This window comes from Leptidea sinapis, chromosome 17, assembly GCF_905404315.1.
Source record: "Leptidea sinapis chromosome 17, ilLepSina1.1, whole genome shotgun sequence".
Classification (NCBI taxonomy): domain Eukaryota; kingdom Metazoa; phylum Arthropoda; class Insecta; order Lepidoptera; family Pieridae; genus Leptidea; species Leptidea sinapis.
The window spans coordinates 5,924,263-5,948,410 of record NC_066281.1 but is presented as its reverse complement, the minus strand read 5'-3'; the positions used below and the strand labels follow the sequence as shown (position 1 = coordinate 5,948,410).

At 35.2% G+C, this 24,148-nt stretch overlaps 1 protein-coding gene across 1 annotated transcript; it reads right to left on the bottom strand.

The window, feature by feature from the left end:
• Positions 1 to 1,268: 1,268 nt before the first annotated feature.
• LOC126969232 (myrosinase 1-like) lies at positions 1,269 to 23,910 on the bottom strand. The gene is made up of 6 exons (XM_050814586.1): positions 23,807 to 23,910; positions 23,222 to 23,367; positions 9,496 to 10,160; positions 4,655 to 4,972; positions 3,259 to 3,497; positions 1,269 to 2,063 (listed from the first exon to the last, which is right to left on the bottom strand). Exons 2-6 carry the CDS (start codon positions 23,364 to 23,366, stop codon positions 1,880 to 1,882), a joined length of 1,551 nt encoding a protein of 516 aa, XP_050670543.1. The 5' UTR covers position 23,367; positions 23,807 to 23,910; the 3' UTR covers positions 1,269 to 1,879.
• Positions 23,911 to 24,148: the final 238 nt, after the last annotated feature.

Below are 24,148 nucleotides of genomic sequence, written 5' to 3'. Positions count from 1 at the left end.
ACAATAATTGCTTATTTAAATTAATTTAAATAAAAATCCTGTTATTAAAATACTTATTCCTAATATATACCAATGAAATTTGAAAACAAAATATTATGAATGATATGGGACTCAAATCCACGACCTATGGCGTTCCGTGCCAGTGCTCTAACCAACTGAGCTATCCGTTCTAGTGACAAATCGTCATAAAATCCTGTATGCTATGTTCAACCTTCAGGTAGCTTCAACTACAGGATCTACTTTACAGTTGATATACTGCTAATCCTAGAAGTGAGGGTTATCACTTTAAAAACATAACAAATTGTTTGAATTTACAAGAGCGACATCTCTAGGCAATTTCCTAATATGCAAATATTGGGGTTGAGCAGGTTATCAACCGTAAAGTAGATCCTGTAGATGAAGCCTCAACCTGAGAGTTGAACAAAGCGTACAGTATTTTATGACGATATGTCACTCGAACGGATAGCTCAGTCGGTTAGAGCACTGGCACGGAACGCCAGAGGTCGTGGGTTCGAGTCCCGCACCGTTCATAAAATTTTGTTATCAAATTCTATTTATATACCAATGACTTATACAAGGAAGTCATCTAAAATATGTATTTCCCAATATTATAATACAAGAAATACTACAGACTCTTATCGCTAATAAGAATACTGCATTAATTATAAATCTATGCTAGTAGTAAGTTCAAGGTAAGTATGTGACATCATTCATATATAGCTCGTATTTATTTTTACCTTTTACATCATTATAAATTTGTAGAAAAAACACTTAGCAGTATAAATCTTTGTGTAACACAATTAAATTAATTAAAAAAGTTAAAATAGTTAATGTCCTATCCGATTAAAAAACAGGAACTCTTTTATTTAATTTAATTTATTTATAATTAAGTCTAATTTGTTTATTATAACAATTTGGAACTTAGCTATTGTAATACGGCTTCATGCACCTTCAAATAAAATATTTTCCTTAAGTTTTCTCTTCACAATTCATTACCAATAGAGATTTTCAACAAGTTACCTACTAAGTTCACCTATTGACAGCAGCCGTGGAGGACACAATCTCTTTCATAGAGTAATTAAAGTTATTGACCTTTTGACAGCAGCCGTGGAGGACACAATCTCTTTCATAGAGTAATTAAAGTTATTGACCTTTTGACAGCAGCCGTGGAGGACACAATCTCTTTCATAGAGTAATTAAAGTTATTGACTTTTTGACAGCAGCCGTGGAGGACACAATCTCTTTCATAGAGTAATTAAAGTTATTGACCTTTTGACAGCAGCCGTGGAGGACACAATCTCTTTTATAGAGTAATTAAAGTTATTGACCTTTTGACAGCAGCCGTGTAGTACACAATCTCTTTTTTAGAGTAACTAAAGTTATTGACCTATTGACAGCAGCCGTGGAGGACACAATCTCTTTTATAGAGTAATTAAAGTTATAGTCGTGAAGTGTCTTATTCGATTTGATTTCCATAGACTTTTGTTTATTAAATTTAATTATTGAGTTATTTGGTAAAAGGTATAAAACAAAATAATAAATTAACTAGAACAAAATAGAGAATTGATAGTAATTTACAAAATTTTATTTATGATGTTAAATTATTGAGAATATTTTTGAATTAGAACAAATTATTTTATTTCTAATAGGTGGCATTCAATCATTACAGCATCCAAAGGTGCTATTTTTAAAGCTACCGCTAAAAATAGTTTACACTTTTCGAACATTAATAAAACCCGACAAATTGAGAACCTCCTTTTTTGAAGTCGATTAAAAAGTTGATTTCGACAAAAAAATGCAAAATCCGACCAGCTTTGCACAACGTTTAATTTATACTTAATTTTTACGGGAATAAATTACTATAATACTTATAAAAACATTATATATGTGTCAGTCGATTAGAGGTGCTATTATCAACACTTAAAGGAATTGTCATGTCAGGTTCGTAGTTCATATCGAGAGTGCGACTTCGGATTATCTCCTTGTAGACATATGCAGACTTGCGAGGAGTGCGAGGAAGTGATGTGTTGTTGTAATCTACTTGATAGAGGCCAATACGTATTCTGAAATAAACAATATATGCATTATGTCTTACTGTAATTGTGTAATCGATATTTGATGTTTTAACTCACTGACGTTCTATACGGACATAGCATTCGCAGTCTGATATCAGAACGGCAAGTGAGCTTATAGACAATGTAAGCACACTTTTCTCTATAGTCATGTCTCAACTGTCACTGTCCAAATCGAACCTAAACTAAGTAATCTTTTACATTGACCGATAATATTTTAACAATTGGAGTAAAAAGGGCATTGTATATGCAGTCAAAGCTTATTATGGTGTGATTTGTGGCATGTTCCATATTTCAGCTTTATTTTTGGGAGTTTGGTGATGGAAGAGATAATGCGTGAAGGTGATCACATACAATAAATTGATATTTAAGGTCGGACCGCATTAGAGTGGTGCTGCGCGGTGCATTGCTTCACTGTGCGTCATTTCTATAGCAGTTCGCGTGGGAGCAACAATAGAAGATGAGCGATAGTGACGAGGATTTGGTCATTATTTCTTTTTTGTGTGCAGAAGAAGAACAAATATTTATTAACGACTCTACATGACTTAACACTCCCTTCAGATTGTCGAAGATAAAATTCTATAAACTTAACAATAAACAGTACGCATAATAAAGCGACACGACGCTTGCTGTGTCGCATGAGTGCACGTCAAAATATTCTCTCGGAGCCAACTCTACCGCGACGCACATTAGCGTACAGTACCACTCTCATGCGACATGCACCATACGAAATGATTGAAATAATTTTTCGGCTTTGTGCCGCGCTGTGCCGCTGTAATGCGGTCCAGCCTTTAGCTATTCTCTTGTTTGTCCTCTTTTTTTATGAAAATAAGGGACCAGACAGGCAGGACGTTTAGCTGATCGTGACTGATACGCCCTGCCTATTTCAATTCTCAACGTTCAGGATTCTTGTAAGACCCAAAAATTCTGAGCGGCACTACAAATGCGCTCATCAACTTGAGACATAAGATGTTGACTCATTTGCCTAGTAATTTCACTAGCTACGGCGCCCTTCAGACCACAGGCACACAGTAATACTGACACATTACTGTTTCACAGCAGAAGTAGGCGCTGTTGTTGTACTCATAATCTAGCCGGCATCCTGTGCAAAGGAGCCTCCCTGGTCCTCATCTTAGACAAGCCATATCTCGTTACATAAATCATAATTATATTATTGTTTACTTACGAGTAGCCATTAGGCCATTCAAAACTGTCCATAAGACTCCAAGTTGTGTATCCCACAATGTGTGAGCCATCACATATAGCGTCGAGCATGGCCGACAGGTATCCCCTGTAGTACAAAACTCGGTCATCATCTATCAAGGCGCCAGAATTTCCAAATCCGTTTTCAGTTATAAATACCGGGATGTTATCATATTCAAATCTTATAAATGTGAGCAATTTATAAAAGCCCCATGGAGCATACTGAAAATAAAATTTGCATAAAGTTACTGTTTCAATCGTTAATCGACAAAAATTTTTATAATGTTAAAAGTGCGTACACCATCCTTAAAGGCCGGCAACGCCCGTGTGATTCCTCTGGTGTTGCAAGAGAATCTGGGCGGTGGTGATCACTTAACACCAGGTGACCCGTACGCTCATGTGTCCTCCTATTCCATACTAAAAAAAAATAGTTTTAAGTTAATTTTTTGCATGCTTCTTTAAATTATTCAAATTAGAAGACAATAGAATAAATTTAAGATCTATAATGTATACTGTATCAACGTAATAAATCAATTTCATTTCATTTCATTACGGCTCCTAACTGCGATTTATTTGAAGATAGGATCGGTAGGAGGTAGGAGTGTTTTATCATGTATTTTTTGGCTTCCTGTCAAAATAATGTAGTAAATTATATTAAGGATGTATTGCCAATTTCTTCTTATATTTTAAAATAAGTATATGAATTACTTTAACCGCACTCTTCCCAGAAAACTCTGGTTATTATACAAGCTATCTGATGGTATTATTGCTTCTTTCCATGAGACTTTTACTACAACAATCTTTCTGTCTATAATATTCGATAGAAAGAAGATTTTAAGCAATTTCACAAAATCAAGCATAATACTCATCGTCTCTAGGTGACGAGTGCAGAAAAGGCATTTATTTTCTTAAAATTGATTCCTTTAGAATTCTTTTTGATGTCATTTCTAATCTACTAGATACTACTACCGGTTCGGGAACAAATGGTGCTCTGAGGGAGAAGAAGCGGCGCAAGAAACTCTCCCAGCATTCTTTTTTTTGTGCTCTCTTTAATAAAAATATACAATATTGTAAAGTCATTGCTCGTGCTATAAAATAATCATAATCTAGTCCCAGGATGTCCGATCACTTAGATATTCAGATTTACGACAGAGTCACTTTTTTTATAAAACATTTAAACGTATCTATAGAGAATGCCTGAACAGTGGCTGGCACTTCATTATAAAAGTGTATTATACATTTACCCTTAAAGCAATCCCTTATTTCGGCATCGCATTGTAATGGGCAGGGTGTATCAATTACCATCATCTGAACGCCCTCGGCTCGTCCCTTGCTGTCATTATTAAATAACCCTCCGTTCCATACAACAGAGTTCTTACCATAGTAGCATTAGTTTCTCCGATTTGCCAATCACCGGGCTGATAGTTCATGGCCCCACAGTCTGCATCAAACGACGGTCCAGTTATGTTACCATAGTATTCTTCAGTAGATGCGTTCCTATACGCCAAGTACGATGTGTAATGATTAAGTCCCAGTATATCAGTTGTCCCGCGAATGTAATTTATTTCTTCACTTGACAGCTCTGGTAATCTAGACCGGAGTAGACCTTGCTTGGTACTCATCACTGCTATTCGATGTTTTACAATTTCTGGATAGTCTCCAGATCTTGACAAAATGGGATGTGTATAGAGACCCCACTGTAAAGATAATTAATCAAACATTTTATATTTTTTTTTTCAAAATTAGTTACATATTGTATAGAATAGATATAATATGCACTAAAAAGTAAAAAAATCACAATAATTGTAACTAGAATTAATTCAATTGATTTGATTAATTTGATTGTATAACAATAAGCAATTATTTTTTTTACTTTTGGTATAGTCGTTTTAAGTCTGTTCTTTTTATTATTTTTATTTTATTTTAGAGAATATGAAGTACATTAACTTTTGAAGTACATTAAATTTTGCAATAGACGTAAGCGCATAGTAATTTGATTGCAGACAGAATTTCTGCCACAGATCGCAACCTTACTGTAAGTTGTTAAGGAGTTCCATTGATCATCACAATGACAATTATTACTTGACCATAACAACGTTAAGGTATGTGACTCAAATATCCGGACAGCATAAAAAAATATTCGCCTGAGTATCGTTACTTTGCTCCTAAGAATTGAAGAATTCCGTTACTTTATCATTGATCCCAGAATCAGCACCGAACCAAACTGTCACCAAACTACCTTTGATATGTATCCTTTCCAATAAAAAGAATCATCGAAATAGGTTAGTGCGATATTGAGATAATTGTCCATTTGTCGCGCACATACTTATAGCACACATAAATGATTTTTTTCACGGATGCCATTGTCACATCTGGATCAAAGTGGACGACACGGGAAACATTACCTTTAGTCGAAACTTTTGAGGTTACAAACATAAAAATAAAGCCGATGAATTGAGAATCTCGTCGTTTCTTGAAGTCGCATAAAATGATAAATCACACTGTCATAATATTGAATTGATTGTGTTGTAAATTATTTAAATTGTGATGAAATGCAGAAAGAGCCCCCCACAAGATGGACCGACGATCTGTTCAAGATCACCGGAATACGTTGAATGAGGGTAGCGCAGGATCGATCGTCGTAGAAATCTTTGGGGGAGGCCTTTGTCTAGCAGTGGACGTCTTCCGGCTGGTGATGATGAGGGGTTAATGTATGAAATTGCTGTTTTTCGTGAAATTTGCTGAGTAACATTATCGACTTTCAGTTGTTTCTTTATTCAGCTTAGAGAAGAATGATGGATACTTCGAAAATTTTTCGAGTGATTTTTGAATACGAGTTCCAACGAACTAACGCGGCAGAAACAGCTCGCAATATCAACGTTGCGTTTGGAGAGGGGACTGCTAATAAAAACACCGTGTGATTTTGGTTTAAACGCCTTCGTAATGGAAACTTTGATATGTAGAACGAACCACGACGAACGAACACTACGTGAATAACCACGAATTGAAAGAGATGGTGGAAGCCGATCCGAGCCTAACTACCAAAGAATTAATTAATTACTCATTTACGTCAAATCAATAAAATAAAAATATGAAAAATGGGTAGTGCATGACTGATCTGCAGAAAGAAACCCGTGTTGAAACTTGTTTTGCCTTGTTGAATCGATACAGAAATTAAGGAATATTCAATTCAAATTCAAATTCAAAATTTCTTTATTTGTACACAGTCATTTACAATCACATATGAAACTCTCCTGGTAGATTTAGATAATCTGTGTTAGGAGAGAATCGCTTATTGCAAGTTATACAAAACAATATTAAAAACTAAAAGTAAGGAAGTTATTGACTCAAGTGAATTTGATTATGAACAAACAAAACCAGTTATCTAGTCGGCCCGGCGGATCGAATTGTGACATGCAATGTAAGTGAAAAATGCAATGGCTGACCCCAGGTCAAACGCCGCAATAGTCCTACAGCTTACGAATGAAAAGGTAACTGTTTGGTGGTCTCAGCATGGTGCTATTCACTATACCTTTTTCCGAACTGGTTAAGCAATAACGGCAGATGCCTATTGTGCCGAACTCGAACAATGATAGCAAAACTAGCAGTGAAACAGCCCCGACTCAATAATCGATCTCCACCATTATTGCCCTATGATAACGTGAGACCTAATACAACACGAGAAACCGTTTTAACTCTACAGGAACTGCAATTAGAAGCCATTCGTCACCCTCCGTATTCGCCAGTTCTTGCTCTAATGGTCTACCATTTTTTTCATGATTTGGAGAATTTTCTACGTGATAAAAAGTTTTCTTCTCAGGAGGCAGTACAAAATGCTGTCACACCGTTTGTCGAATTTAGGTGATCACAAGTCTATCGCAACGGCATAAATGACCTTCCTATTAGATGGCAGCAATTAATAGATAATAATGGTAATTATTTTGAGTAAGTAAATATTATGTTTAATAAAAAATCATACTTTAACCCCTCATTACACACATCCAAAATTTAATAACACCCCGATACCTCTGCAATGAAATATTTTTTTTAAGTTGAGTTAAGATCGTAAAATACTGCCTCTAGTGGAAGGGTAAGTGATTATCAAGTATTTTCTATGCCTCACATGATTTACGTTATATCTTTTGACTTGGAAAGTATGATGAATTATTCATAAATTATTGTGAAATCTTATCAAGATCTCTTGAAATTTTTTTTATGGAATAGGAGGACAAACGAGCGTACGGGTCACCTGTTGTTAAGTGATCACCGCCGCCCATAATCTCTTGCAACACCAGAGGAATCACAGGAGCGTTGCCGGCCTTTAAAGAAGGTGTACGCGCTTTTTTGAAGGTACCCACGTAGCATCGACCCGGAAACACCGCACATGAAAGCTCATTCCACAGCTTTGTAGTACGTGGAAGAAAGCTCCTTGAAAACCGCACTGTGGAGGACCGTCACACATCCAGATGGTGAGGATGATATCCTAACTGGTGGCGTGTCGTGCGAAGGTAGAATTCGGCGGCAGGAATCAGGTTAAACAGCTCTTCGGAACACTCCCCGTGATAAATGCGGTAGAAGACACACAATGAAGCGACGTCTCTACGCAACGCCAAGTGATCCAGCCGTTCACAGAGCACTGGGTCCCCGAAATTGAATGAGAACACCATATTATGCTGTATGATGTAGTTATAAAAAATATTGGATTATTGGATTTAATACCTACCTTATTATAATATCGTTATTTCTACAAACGTAAAATAGCAGCAGGAAGAAATTTTTTTAAGGATTTTTGTTCTGTTAAGCCAAAGAAGTTTATCTTCTGGCTTGCGTACATAAAGTACATACATACTTTTTTTATATGTGATCGTAATACCACGTCCTTGAGTACTGTTGTCATCTCTCCAGACACATGCTACTCATGTATACTCAGTTAATTAAACACTATGTTGTGAACATTAAATTTCTTCGCGATTTTTTCTCTAAGTTTTGGCTTAAAATAACAAAAAATTTGGATTATAATGAAATGGTGCAATATTTCAGAGAGAATCCTGTTTCACGCTATCTTCAAGCTATCAAGCTTTGATATTAAAAATATACAAAATGGTGTTGGGGTCCCCATTTAAACATGAAATACCTGTAGTAAGAGGCCAGAACAATAATTGAGATATAATATATAAACAAGTATACCTATACATAAATATCCTACTTATATTGTTTGTTATTGCAGTGTATCTCACAAATAAAATATATTATATTAAGTTAGATTTCTTAGTGCGATGGCCAAGCTAGAATAAAGAAATTGGACTAGCTTTAATTTTTAAACTGTGGTTAATGTAATTATATAATACTATCGTTACGTTATCGTTGTATTGCCATATAAAGTAATAAAAAAAATTAAATAATTATAATTTTTGGGGTATAATAAATAGATTACGATCGATTCTCAGACCTACCAAATATATAGTTCATAACATTTATCTTACTACAATATTTATTATATTCGATTGCAACTCCATTCCATCTTGCAACTACTCGTATATTGCGTATCTGTGGATGGAATAGAATAATATTAAAATCGCGATACAAAAATAGGTGTTGATCCTAGTAGACGAGTGAAAATTTGAATTTGCATGTATTTTTTAATGCTGAATCATAGAAAAAATATAAAATTTGTCAATTAAAATAAAAAAAATATTAAGGGGTGGGTGACCGATTCACCTTCCTTTTCCTGCTGCCGAATTCCACCTTCGCACGACATGCCACAAGTTGGATATCATCCCCACCATCTGGATGTGTGGCGGTCCTCCACAGTACGGTTTTCAAGGAGCTTTCTTCCTCGTACTATAAAGCTGTGGAATGTGCTTCCTTGTGCGGTGTTTCCGGGACGATACGACATGGGTACCTTCAAAAACAGCGCTTACACCTTCCTTCAAGGCCGGCAACGCACTTGTGATTCCTCTGGTATTGCAAGAGAATGTGGGCGGCGGTGATCACTTAACACCAGGTGACCCATACGCTCGTTTGTCCTCCTATTACATAAAAAAAAAACTATGACTTGGGGGATATCGTTATCCCTACTCAAGTGTAGCGAGCCTATAATTCTGACAATTGTGAGAATCGCTTACATCCTGCCCTTAGTGATCGACGTGTACTATTTCTTAGGAAACTTTCTTAATAAAATAAAATTATTTAAAAAGTATTTTTCCTTGTTCCCACTTACCCAAAATTGATTGGCATCGATTGCCGCTTCATAGTCGTGTTCACTTTCAGGTTCAAACCATTCAGCATTAATTGTTATAAATATCATCCCCTCTTGCCATAATCTGAATTCTTTGTCGTAAATATGATAACCACGCGCATGGGCCAATAGCACATTCTTTGAGCACAAATAATCCGCTTCTCCTGTTAAGTTCATGGCCGGCGGTATATATGGGCTGCCATACCCATAATGACATAACTGATGTGGCTCATTTATTGTAATCCAATACTTTACTCTGTCTCCAAAAAGAGAAAACGCAACCCTGGCAAAGTCTCCATACCAGTTCACAATGTGTGGGTTAGTCCAGCCACCGAGTTGCTGCAACTTTTGTGGCAGATCCCAGTGGAATATTGTAACCACCGGCTGAATTTTATACTTGAGAAGCTCATCGATCAAGTTGGAATAGTACTGGACTCCAGCTTCGTTCACTTTATCTGGGAAGCCCGTGGGAAGTATTCTGGTCCAGGAAAGTGAGAATCTATAAAAATCAACTCCAAGTTCCCTGAGCATTTCAACGTCTCGCTTGTACATGTAGTAAGAGTTAGCTGCCACATCTGCGTTCGAACAATCTTTGGCATAACATTTTTGTGAGTGCACCAAATGATCGGCTATACTTTCTGTTTTACCTGTAATTGACAATTATTTTAAAGATTTAACATTTATGTTTTTTTATTTGTTTCCAACTAACCTACATAGTATTATAAAAACAGATACAGCAAAGAGAGAAAACAAGAGCCATATTATGTTTACTTCTGCGTGTGAAAGAAATTGCCATTGTTTAATAGATCATTTTTAATATTTAGATTTAATAAAAGGCATTTATTTTCTAAAAACGATTCCTATAGAATTATTTTTGATATCAGTTAAATACTACCACCGCTTCGAATACAAATGGCGCTCTGAGAAGAAAACAAGAAACTCTCCTAACATTCTATTTTGCGTTCTTTTTAATAGAATAATAAAATAAACGTTGTACTGTTATTGTTATAAAATAATCATAATGGAGTTCCAGGCTGTCCGCTCGCTTAGAGATTCAGCTATGGAGTAGTAAGATTTACAGAGCCATTTTTAATAAAACATTTAAATTTATTTATAGTAATGCCTAAACAGCAATTGGGACTTTATTATAAAAGTGTATACGTTTGCCCTTAAAGCCATTATGTATCTTATGAAGCCTACTAGAATAAGTTACAAGCAATCCCTTATTTCTAGTGTTATAATGATGAAAATCACTTTTAAGAGTATAAAGGTGACGATTATAATGATGGTAACGTTAATCACATTTTCATATATGTACTATCATCTATGAAAAGTCATAATTTCGATAGTGTTGAAAATATCTAAGCCAGAGGATTATGTATTTATATATTATTATATTTGTATGTCAAGTGACAGTGCGTTACAAGAAATATAGGAGTTTGGCAAGCGTTGGGAGCTTTTCGCATTCCAAGTCCAAATAAAAATATGTTTAGTACTAGATAACATAGTTAATCTAGATTCGCTTTAATTTAGTCATGATATGTAAAAATATTTAATAAGTTATCAAAAGAAATAAGACAGCAGACAATGTTAAATAGATTTATATTTAAATTATTAATTCTATTTAAAAATTTTTGTTTTCACTCAATACACGAATATTATCAAACGAAGCGGTAACTGGCACCAATCTTATACGTAATTTATTATAATTTTTTGTGATTATTTTTGCCAAATTATCTATTAACATTTTATTAATTATTGTAATTGTATATTATAGGGTCAGGCATGGCCAGTTTGAATGTATCAGTTATTCATTTATGTTAGGTTATAATAATAAATATCAAACGTAACCACTGGAATATTTGCATGTCTATCAAGACGAAACATGTGCTTGGTCTTAAATTTATAGCAACACTAGTGGACCCGACAGACGTTGCCCTGTTCACACGTCTTACATTTGAAAAATCGGTCCAGCCGTTAGGAGGAGTTCACTAACATTCGCATGAGCAGGAGAATTATATAATATGGGCGGAATTGAGAATCTAAACCAATCTCAAATTCACTGAAACAAACAAAAAAAAACATCAAAATCGGTCCAGCCGTTTAGGATGTAGTTTAATTGTGAATCTAAACCATTCTCGAATCCACCTGAAGACACACACCAATCTCAAATTCACTGGAACACACAAAAATATCATCAAAATCGGTCCAGCCGTTTAGGAGGTAGTTCAATTGTGAATCTAAACCATCCTCGAATCCACCTGAAGACATACAGAAAGTTTCATCAAAATCGGTCCAGCCGTCTAAGAGGAGTTCAGTGACATACACACGCACACAAGAATTATATATATATATATATATATAAAGATTAGCTCAAAATGTTTCTTGGATAAAAAAAGAACTTTGAACTTTGACTTTAGTGCTACTTCGGCATCTCATAAAAAACAGTCATAACAAGCCACGACAAATGTGAAATATATCATTGAATATTAAAATTTCTAACTAACATGAAATATATGCAGTATAATAATATAAAAATATCAAAGACTGATTATAAGATATAATATGTATTTTAAGTAGTTCATATGATTCATGAGAATTTACAAAACAGTGCAGGTGATTTTATTACCATCAAGTGTGTCATGTCGTGGTGCGATCTCATCAAAAAAAGTTGCACAAAAGCACAATATAGTAATATTATATCAGTACTTTAACATACAATTGATTTAAGTTTTCTTTAATTTTTTTTTTATGGAATAGGAGGACAAACGAGCGTACGGGTCACCTGGTGTTAAGTGATCACCGCCGCCCACATTCTCTTGCAACACCAGAGGAATCACAAGAGCGTTGCCGGCCTTTAAGGAAGGTGTACGCGCTTTTTTTGAAGGTACCCATGTCGTATTGTCCCGGAAACACCGCACATGGAAGCTCATTCCATAGCTTTGTAGTACGAGGGAGAAAGCTCCTTGAAAACCGCACTGTAGAGGACCGCCACACATCCAGATGGTGGGGATGAAATCCTAACTTGTGGCGTGTCGTGCGAAGGTGGAATTCGGCGGCAGGAATCAGGTTAATCTTTAATGGTAAATTCCGCCAATATTTGTTTTTAAAACAATTCGACACGTGGCATCCTCAGGAAGTGTTGTCTCGCCAAAATCTGGCACGAGACTCGATCTGAGTCTTAATTAACACTAAAGAAAACTTAAATCATTTGTATAATTATGGATTTCCGCAAAGTAACGCCTAATTCAATAAATTTTCTACAGTACTTTAACATAATACTAAAGCGTCCGAATCGACGCACGCACACATACACACCATTGCCACGGCTGCTAAGCAATGTTGGGGCAACAAAACCACTGAGTGCCACGCTATACGCCGCCGAGACTGGTCGCTATCCGTGTAAAAATAGCTGCGCCGCGTCGTCCGCGTCGTCAATCTTTTTGTGTGTATCAACCCTAGCGCTACATCCAGACGTAGGTATAAATTTCAAGGAGACCGCTGAGTTACGCTACTGTTCTACAACTTATATTGTGACAAATCATCCCATTTTTAGCCGCAAGTAAAAAAGCGTTAGTGATTACGTAATGTAGACCGGGTTTCAACAACACAACGGCGTCTATTTCTGCCGTGAAGCAGTAATGTGTAAGCATTACTGTGTTTCGGTTTGAAGGGCGCCGTAGCTCGTGAAATTACTGGTCAAATGAGACTTAACATCTTATGAATGAGACTAATCATCTCAAGGTGTCGAGCGCAATTGTGGTGCCGCTCAGAATTATTGGGTTTTTCAAGAATCCTGAGCGGCACTGCATTGTAATGGGCAGGGCGTATCAGCTGAACGTCCTGCTCGTCTCGTCCCAAATTTCATTAAAAAAAAAACACTTTGCTGGAAAATCTATGATATAACCAACTTATTTTATTTTTTCAAAATAAATTTCGTTTAAAGTTTTTACATCACATCAATTTAACATAAATTGGAATATTTTTCAAATAAAAAAGGGTCCGCATTCAGCATAATATAGTTAAAATACGGTAATTGATAGTTTTTAGAAGTTTTTTGCCTCGCGTAGCCATTTTGTGGAATCAATTACCGGATGCAGTTAAAGCTTAAGGCGAAGAGTAAGCAGAAAACACGCAAACATGGTGTTTTAGACAAGTTTTTTGGTGAAAGTATAGCATTTGGAGGTATGAATACTACTTAATCCTGTTACACATATCCTTAACACTGCCGAGCCTGTTATAGTTAACACTGCCGAGCCTTTTTGAAGTACCACTTTTCTTTAAAGTTAAACAAGTTTTTTAGCATGGCGTAACGCATTTTTTTGGTACTTCTCTCAGAAAAGTTATTCTTATAGCTTGTACTTTTTTGTGTAGGTTCATTTATTCAGATTAGTAGTAAATAACGAGGATTGTAAGCATATAAACTGTTTTCTACGCAAGAATTTTGAAAATATTGGCTTTGTTACATAGATGGCGGGCCGGCAGCCGTGAACTCATATCGCTCAAGGTCGCTGGCATTTAGTGTCGCCTTAAAGCATTCAAACTTAAGGCGTTATTTATACATGCCAGTGATCTTACTGACAGGGTGAGGCCGAGTCGCCAGGCTGTACGAGTCGTATTTAAAGCTTCATACGACACGCCACAAATTAAGATATCATCCCCACCATCTGGATGTGTGGCGGTATTCCACTGTTCACTTTTCAAGGACTTTTCTTCCATGTACTGCAAAGCTGTGGAATGAGCTTCCTTTTGCGGTGTTTCCGCGACGATACGACATGGGTACCTTCGAAAAAAACCTCGTACACCTTCCTTAAAGGCCGGCAACGCTCCTGTCATTCCTCTGGTGTTGCAAGAGAATGTGGGTGGCGGTGATCACTTAACACCAGATGACCCGTATGCTCGTTTGTCCTCCTTTTTAATCGACTACAAAAAAGGAGGAGGTTCTCAATTCGTCGGTATTTTTTTTTTATGTTTGTTACCTCAAAACTTTCGACTGAGTGAACCGATTTTAATAATTCTTTTTTTATTTAAAAGCTGAAGCTTCCCGTGTGGTCTCGGTCCAGATGACAATGGCATCCATGAGAAAACCATAAAATTTGCTATACATACATATAGCAAAGTGGAAGATAAATTTACGAATAACTCAATATCACGCGAACGGATTTCGATGATTCTTTTTTTATTGGAAGGGATATACTTCAAAGATAGTTTGGTGAGAGTTTGGTTAGGTTCTGATTACGGAATCCATGACTAAAAAAACATAACGGAACTATTCAATTCTAAGAAGCAAATTAATGATTCTCGGCCGAATTTTTTTTATGCTATCCGGATATTTAAGTCATCTACTATGGTAGACATAGTTATGGTCAAGTAATTGTCGTAGTTGAATATGATGATCAATGGGACTCCTTATCTTACAGTAAGGGTCTGTGGCAAAATTTCTAACTGTCTGTAACCAAATTGCAAAACACTTACGTTCTTTGCTGCATTGAAAAAATTTAGTATATCTACACATATTTATGTTAGTGTACTTAAAATTCACTAAAAATCAAAAAATGAAAAATATTTTTACAAAAAAACAACCGACTTCAAAAACCCTATTCCAAAACAATAGATATAATTTGCACTAAAAAGTTATCTCACTCTAATTAAGTAATCTAATTCTAGTTACGAACATTGTAATTATTGGAGTCGGTGTCATCCAAGATAGGTTGGTTACTACATGGCGGAATGAATGGCAGTGCGGCGGAGGGACACCGATTCCAAAAATAACAATAATCGTAACTAGAATTAGTTTAATTAATTAGATTGTACAAAAATACGCAATTATTTTTATACTTTTTAGTGCACATTATATCTGTTGATTTTGAATAGTGTTTTTGAAGTCGGCTGTTTTTTTGTTAAAAATTATTTTTATTTAAAATACGATGTGAAATCACTTATTGGAAGTCAAAAAAAAAATACCGCCCATTCCAAAATGAATACCTCAGGCCTGAGAAAAAAATTGCAAAAAAAATCATCGAAATCGGTTGGCGCGATATTGAGTTATTCGTAAATTTATCATCCACTTTACTATACGTATGTATAGCAAATTTAAGACTTTTATGGTTTCCTCATGGATGCCATTGTCAGATCTGGACCAAATTACAATGGGACCACACGGATAGCACCAGCTTCTAATTAAAAAAAGAATTATCAAAATCGTTTCACCCAGTCAAAAGTTTTGAGGTAACAAACATATAAAAAGAACATACCGACGAATTGAGATCCTCCTTTTTTGAAGTCGGTTAATAATATTTGATTTTGCCGATGGTTTTTGACAATTACTACCTACTTATATAACGTAAGTACTTTTTTCATTATAGACAGAGCAACGTATACGAGTATGTGTCGCATAGAATCTATATTTAAAAAACTGTAGAGTACTTTATGGTTTTTAACCGATTGCAGGCTATAAGTCGACTGTAGCTGAACACGAGTGATTATACGTCTCGTGCCAGAATTCAGCGAGTCAACTTCTCCTGAGGATGCCTCGTGTGGAGGCGCAACACGAGTCGAACTGGTTAAAAGACAAATTTTAGCGAAATTAACACTCGAGAAAACTCAAAACATTTGGATAATTTTGGATTTCCGCACACTAACGCCTGATTCAATAAATTAACCAAAATACAAATTTTAAAAAATGTCTATGTGTTTATTGTACACACTCATATCTGGAACAACTGAACAGACTTTCATGAAACTTTCACGTATGCCTTCAGCGTAGCCTGGAGCTTTATTTAGACTGTATTTCATTAAATTCCGAGCACTGAGATTTTTTTTTTATATTTTGCGCCCGATCTCATTGCAAGCCTAGAGCGATAAGCGCGTAGGTACCTTCTGCTAGGCTCTAGTAACTAGGGCCTAAAAGTCATAATTTCAACGTTTTGTCGCATAAAGTCATATATAACAATTATATTTAGCATATAAATGATATAAAAAGCACATCGTCAGAAAGATAAATGATTGTTCAACTTATAAAAAAATAAATAAATCTATTAAAAACTATTTTTCCATAAAAATAGTTTTAGTGACTTATGGTGTGCATTTATAGAGTCCGCATGTCGAGCACTTCTGAAAATATCAATTTTTTAACTCAATCTATTTTTAATCTCTTCATTAATTATGTAGGAAGCCATGGAATATAAATGGCAGTGTAATTTGGTCTTGTTTATCTATAATTCATTTCTTTTCGGCTGGGTCAAGAAAATTTAAAGTAAATTAATAAGTTAAAATTTATTATTAAAGTGAAAACTTGTCAGTCTTTAAGCTACTTTTAAAAAATACGTATAATATGAGTGCTTAAGGCATGACATTTGGATTTACCAATCATTAATTTATGAATCATTGGAAAGGTAATTTTATGGAGATGAATAACTACGAGGTCGCTTGTCTCGATAGTCTGTCCGAGCGGAGATGTTTGGTTCTCAATTATATATTTGTCACAAATAAAATTTGAAAAACAAACATTTTATAAACGATGCGGGATTCGAACCCACGACCTCCGGCGTTCCGTGCCGGTGCTCTAACCAACTGAGCTAACCGTTCGAGTACCGCCTCGTTATAAAATTCTGTTTGCTTTGTTCAACTCTCAGGTTGTGGCTTCATCTACAGGATCTACTTTACAGTTGATAACCTGTTCAACCCCTATATTTGCATATTAGGATATTGACTTGAGATGTCGCTCTTGTAAATCTAAACAATATGTTATGTTTTTAAAGTGATAACCCTCACTTCTAGGATTAATACACAAATAAAATTTGAAAAACAAACATTTTATAAACGATGCGGGATTCGAACCCACGACCTCCGGCGTTCCGTGCCGGTGCTCTAACCAACTGAGCTAACCGTTCGAGTACCGCCTCGTTATAAAATTCTGTTTGCTTTGTTCAACTCTCAGGTTGTGGCTTAATCTACAGGATCTACTTTACAGTTGATAACCTGCTCAACCCCTATATTTGCATATTAGGATATTGACTTGAGATGTCGCTCTTGTAAATCTAAACAATATGTTATGTTTTTAAAGTGATAACCCTCACTTCTAGGATTAATACACAAATAAAATTTGAAAAACAAACATTTTATAAACGATGCGGGATTCGAACCCACGACCTCCGGCGTTCCGTGCCGGTGCTCTAACCAACTGAGCTAACCGTTCGAGTACCGCCTCGTTATAAAATTCTGTTTGCTTTGTTCAACTCTCAGGTTGTGGCTTCATCTACAGGATCTACTTTACAGTTGATAACCTGCTCAACCCCTATATTTGCATATTAGGATATTGACTTGAGATGTCGCTCTTGTAAATCTAAACAATATGTAATGTTTTTAAAGTGATAACCCTCACTTCTAGGATTAATACACAAATAAAATTAAAAAAACAAAATTTTATGAACGATGCGGGATTCGAACCCACGACCTCCGGCGTTCCGTGCCGGTGCTCTAACCAACTGAGCTATCCGTTCGAGTACCGCCTCGTTATAAAATTCTGTTTGCTTTGTTCAACTCTCAGGTTGTGGCTTCATCTACAGGATCTACTTTACAGTTGATAACCTGCTCAACCCCTATATTTGCATATTAGGATATTGACTTGAGATGTCGCTCTTGTAAATCTAAACAATATGTTATGTTTTTAAAGTTATAACCCTTACTTCTAGGATAAATACACAAATAAAATTTAAAAAACAAAATTTTATGAACGATGCGGGATTCGAACCCACGACCTCCGGCGTTCCGTGCCGATGCTCTAACCAACTGAGCTAACCGTTCGAGTACCGCCTCGTTATAAAATTCTGTTTGCTTTGTTCAACTCTCAGGTTGTGGCTTAATCTACAGGATCTACTTTACAGTTGATAACCTGCTCAACCCCTATATTTGCATATTAGGATATTGACTTGAGATGTCGCTCTTGTAAATCTAAACAATATGTTATGTTTTTAAAGTGATAACCCTCACTTCTAGGATTAATACACAAATAAAATTTGAAAAACAAACATTTTATAAACGATGCGGGATTCGAACCCACGACCTCCGGCGTTCCGTGCCGGTGCTCTAACCAACTGAGCTAACCGTTCGAGTACCGCCTCGTTATAAAATTCTGTTTGCTTTGTTCAACCCTCAGGTTGTGGCTTCATCTACAGGATCTACTTTACAGTTGATAACCTGCTCAACCCCTATATTTGCATATTAGGATATTGACTTGAGATGTCGCTCTTGTAAATCTAAACAATATGTTATGTTTTTAAAGTTATAACCCTTACTTCTAGGATAAATACACAAATAAAATTTAAAAAACAAAATTTTATGAACGATGCGGGATTCGAACCCACGACCTCCGGCGTTCCGTGCCGATGCTCTAACCAACTGAGCTAACCGTTCGAGTACCGCCTCGTTATAAAATTCTGTTTGCTTTGTTCAACTCTCAGGTTGTGGCTTCATCTACAGTATCTACTTTACAGTTATAACCTGCTCAGCCCCAATATTGTTTTTCAAATTTTATTTGTGTATTAATCGTAGAAGTTAGGGTTATCACTTTAAAAACATAACATATTGTATATATCTGTCAGCAGAAAATAAGCTTTAGCACATGCTTCAGAATGGTTATAGACTTCATCTAGAACACAAATAATAACTGATATCATAAGTAATGGAGAGCATCATATTCATTTCTTTCTCCAAAAGAATAATGTTTTAATATAAGTATTATGACTAATCACCAACATTTCTGTGTATTTATTTCTAAAAGATCAGTAATTATTTATCTCCTTCTATTGAACAGATTTGATACGGGCATGTTTGTAAATATACTTGCCCGCCCTGCATCTAAGGATGCCATAAGTCTGTTTGAATCCATTAATCTTATTTGTACTATAGATATAACTTGCTTTTCGTTTTATTAACTTTTTATTTATTTTGTTTGTTAAATTAAGAATTTTGTTTTTCTATTGTCTTTTTAATGTACTTAGATTATAACCCCTAAATCAATAAAAAAATCTCCTTCTAAATTTTTCTTTCCAATGCCATACAAAATATGTCTATTGGATCGGGACCCACTTTCCATATTCCATAGGTATTTTTGTCCATCAACTTTTGCCTGAACGAAGTCGTAGACACAACTAGTATATAATATATATATATATATACAAATAATATTAACAATAACCAAATATTTTCAATTTTAAATGCCATATGTCTTTGTACTCGCGTTAATTGATTTATGTTGTATAAATTCATATATTTTAGAATGAACGAGACATTTATAAAATATGAGTCTACATCAAGCATAGCACAAAAATAATTTAATTATTATACCTTGTTATTATGTCTGAATAAAATTACGAACATAATGTTTAATTTAATGATCGCACAGTTACTGAATGTTACATACTCAGTTTGGCCATAAATAATGTTACAATTAAAAGTAAACAAAATATTACATTTGAATTTAGAATCTGTAGAAAATGATTGTTCATTGGATTTCTCATTTTGGCGCCAATACATTGTACAATATTTTGCTATATTATAATCTAGTGAGGTGGTAAAGAGAACCGAATCGCTGTGATCGCATTACACAAAGTAGGTATGGAGCCAAATGCAATTTTTAAAACTCTCCATACGCTTGGTATTAGTAAAATGTTTGTGTACCGGACCTGACAGAAAAAGATCTGGCCATCCACGTAGTGTTCGTACGAAAAAGGTGGTCAAAGCAGCAAGGGAAAGAATTCGATAAAATCCTGTCTGAAAGCAAAACATTTTATATCGGGCGATGAAGATAGCACCTAGAACCATGTCACGTATTTTAAAAGATGACTTAGGACTTCCAGCCTATAAGAGACGTACTGGTCATTGCTCAGCTGATAATTTTAAAAAGAATAGGGTAGTAAAATCCGAAAAAACTACTGAAGCGGTACGCAAAGAGAGGTCACATAAAAAGTTTGTTAATTTAACAAACAAAATGAATGCTCAAAGCTCTAAAGAACCATCCGAATAGTTGACAGAGTGCAACGTGGGCACTATCCGACTTCAGTGGTGGTTTCGTGGAGTATTAGCTATGAAGGAGTGCCTGAGCCATTTTTTTGTGAAAAAGGCACCAAAACATCGGCACAAGTGTATCAAGATACCATTCTTGAGAAGGTAGGCCTAGGTAAGGTAAGCCTCTTAACAACACCATGTTCAATAACCAAGAATGGTCCTTCCAGCAAGACTCGGCGCCGGGTCATAAAGCTCGGTCTACGCAGTCTTGGTTGGAAACGCACGTTTCGGACTTCATCAGAGCTGAAGACTGGCCGTCGTCTAGTCCTGATCTTAATTCGCTGGATTATGATTTATGGTCAGTTTTAGAGAGTACGGCTTGCTCTAAACGCCTAAATAATTTGGAGTCCCTAAAACAATCCGTACGATTGGCAGTGAAGAATTTGCCACGCAACTGAAAACGTCGGTGTGGTACCCATAATCTAGCCGGCATCCTGTACATAGGAGCCTCCCACTGTTTGACATAAGGTTTATAATTATAACCACCATGCATACGTATAGACTCAAAAATAATTATGCGCGTCAGCCATCTTGGATTTAAATAATTTTCCCGAATTTGTTCTCTGCACCCTCGAGAGCCTGGGACACGATATCCATATTGTTGAAATCATAATTTTGCGCAGCGTCCATCTTAGATTTCAATGATCCCAAATTAGTTATGTGCGTCCTCGAAAACCTCGAATAGGATATCCATATTGTTGAAATCATAATTTGGCGCGGCGACCAAAATAATATTTTTATAAATAATTGCTGGCAACGGCGCCTCTATCGTCTCGCTTTTTCGTTCACCAACTTACAAATTAACTTACAAATCCAATCCAACTTACAAATTGTTAATCCGCAACACTAAAATAAATTTATGGCGTTATTTCCGTCACCGCCATTTTATTTTAAATTGAATCCCCTATTCAAACATTGATTCGGATGTCCAAATTATGGCAAAAATTAAGGAAATAACTACTATATTGTTTTCATTTTAACATATGAGAAAAACCTAGGCGGCGTATGGGCATTCCTCTTTGTAGAAATTCAATTATAACAATAATTATTTCGTTTTTCCTGCTCTTGTCATGTAAGTCACATAAATGAGAATGACCAGCATTGTATGGAGCTTGGGCCACTTAGTAGTAGTATCTAGTAGTTATTAGAAATGACATCAAAAATAATTCTAAAGGAATCAATTTTGAGGAAATAAATGCCTTTTATGCCTTTTTACAAAATATGTTGTGTCTCGATAAATTTAAGAATAAAATAAAGCTTGATAATTCTATATTTTTTTAAAGTGATAACCCTCACTTCTAGGATTAATACACAAACATAATTTGAAAAACAAAATTTTATGAACGATGCGGGATTTCTCGCATCGTTGACTTGAGATCAAGTCAATTTCCTAATATGCAAATATTGGGGTTGAGCAGGTTATCAACTGTAAAGTAGATCCTGTAGATGAAGCCACAACCTGAGAGTTGTACAAAGCAAACAGAATTTTATAACGAGGCGGTACTCGAACGGTTAGCTCAGTTGGTCAGAGCATCGGTCGTGGGTTCGATACCTGCATCGTTCATAAAATTTTTATTTTTCAAATTTTATTTGTGTATTAATCCTAGAAGTGAGGGTTATCACTTAAAAAAAACATAACATATTGTTTTTGAATACAATTTACTAGAAGATAAGCACGATAAATAACATTCAATATAATAAGTTTTAGGACATATGGAGGAAATATAATTAGTATCTCAACTCGACGTGAAAAAACGCAAATTTATTAGTTGCGAATAAGGTGTATTTAGTACGCAAAAAATAACACTGATTCAAACCAGACACAACACAGACGAGTTGCTTCGAATCGATTTTAAACGAGATATTAAATTCCAAAAAAAAAACAATTTTTTAAATGTTTTATGAAGATGCCACTGATCATCGATTATGATTCAATTACTTTTTTTTTTTTATATATTTAGAGCATTGGTAACTAGACCATCAGCTCAAACCAAAATATAATAAAAGAAGAATATTTAGGTTAGGTTTTCGTCACCGAGTACTATTTTTCATTCGATTACCGGCGAACGATTGTATTATTTTAATAATATAAAGGAATAGTATTAATTAATATTATTAATTAATATTATTGTCTGACACAACCATGGCCTGTGTATGATCAATCTCCTTCCGTGATTTTAATTAAAACGGTTCAGTAGTTTAGGAGTTCATCGCGAATTAACAAAATGACACAAAACTTTTATGTAAATATATATGTTATATATATTTTAACGAGGTTAGATATGTTAAAACCATACTGAAAAGGGGTGCACTTAGGGGTAGATATCTATATTGGTTTTATGGTAAAAGTATTTATTTATTTAAGATACTAAATTAATCTATGACACTTGCTAAATAACTATAATTATTGGTTCTGTTTGTGAGTACGCGGATTTCTAATATTAATTGGTTAAAATGGTTACTCGGACCAGTCCTGTAATGGTTATAGACAAGTGGTTAATGGTAACTAGGACCGGACCGATCAATGGTTACTCGCGTACTGCCTTACTAAAGGCAACACATGGTTATAAGTAATTAATATTATCTACTAAGCAATATTTGTAATATAATGCTGTTCGATGGATTCACTTCGAACACTCACCATCAATATTCCATGCTCCTTCAACCTGGAAGGCTGACGATGCTGCACCGAGTAGAATATGTTTAGGAATACTTCTAACATTCTGAGCCGTTCCACACAAACTCGAGCTGCACAACGCAAGCAAGATGGAAATTACGGTGAACATTCTGCAATTAATAAATAAATCTTTGTTCAACCGGTTTATAAAATAATTTCCTTATATAAATGATTTGAGTTTTCTTTAGTGTTATTTCCGCCAATATTTGTCTTTAAACAATTCGACACGTGTTTCGCCACTACACGAGGCATCCTCAGGACGTGTTGTCTCGCCAAAATATGGCAGGAGACTGTTTAAAGACAAATATTGGCGGAATTAACACTAAAGAAAACTCAAATTATTTATATAATTATGGATTTCCGCAAAGTAACGCCTAAACATTGAATGTTTATTTTTTTCATAATTTCTTTATTCAAAATACTTTAACGTTTAATTACAGCACATTTATAACGTAATTTGTTTTAAGAAACAAGACGTTCGAAATTTCTACTAATAAAAAATCTTTTAAAAAAACTTTAAAAAAATGTTTAGAAATTGAAGCAACTTACTGTGTAGGTACACACACAATGTATTTTACGTAGTTAGGTCAATCTTTGTTTTGACTAACACCGCCTTATATATCTTGAATCGAAATGTATATATTATATAAATATTATTATATATTGAGACGTGCTTGAATGTATCTGATAAGATATAATATAATTTACGATAAACGATTACGTAACGTCTGTGCGTTAACAGATTCGCTATAAACTACCACTTGAAGCCTTCAAAAACCTGCCTTAAATATATAAGCACATCGTTTAACATCCGTTTTTCGACTACTTTGGCAATGTCTATCAGTATAACATTGAGGTCAAGAAGAATTCTGCATTACTTTTACGTTACTT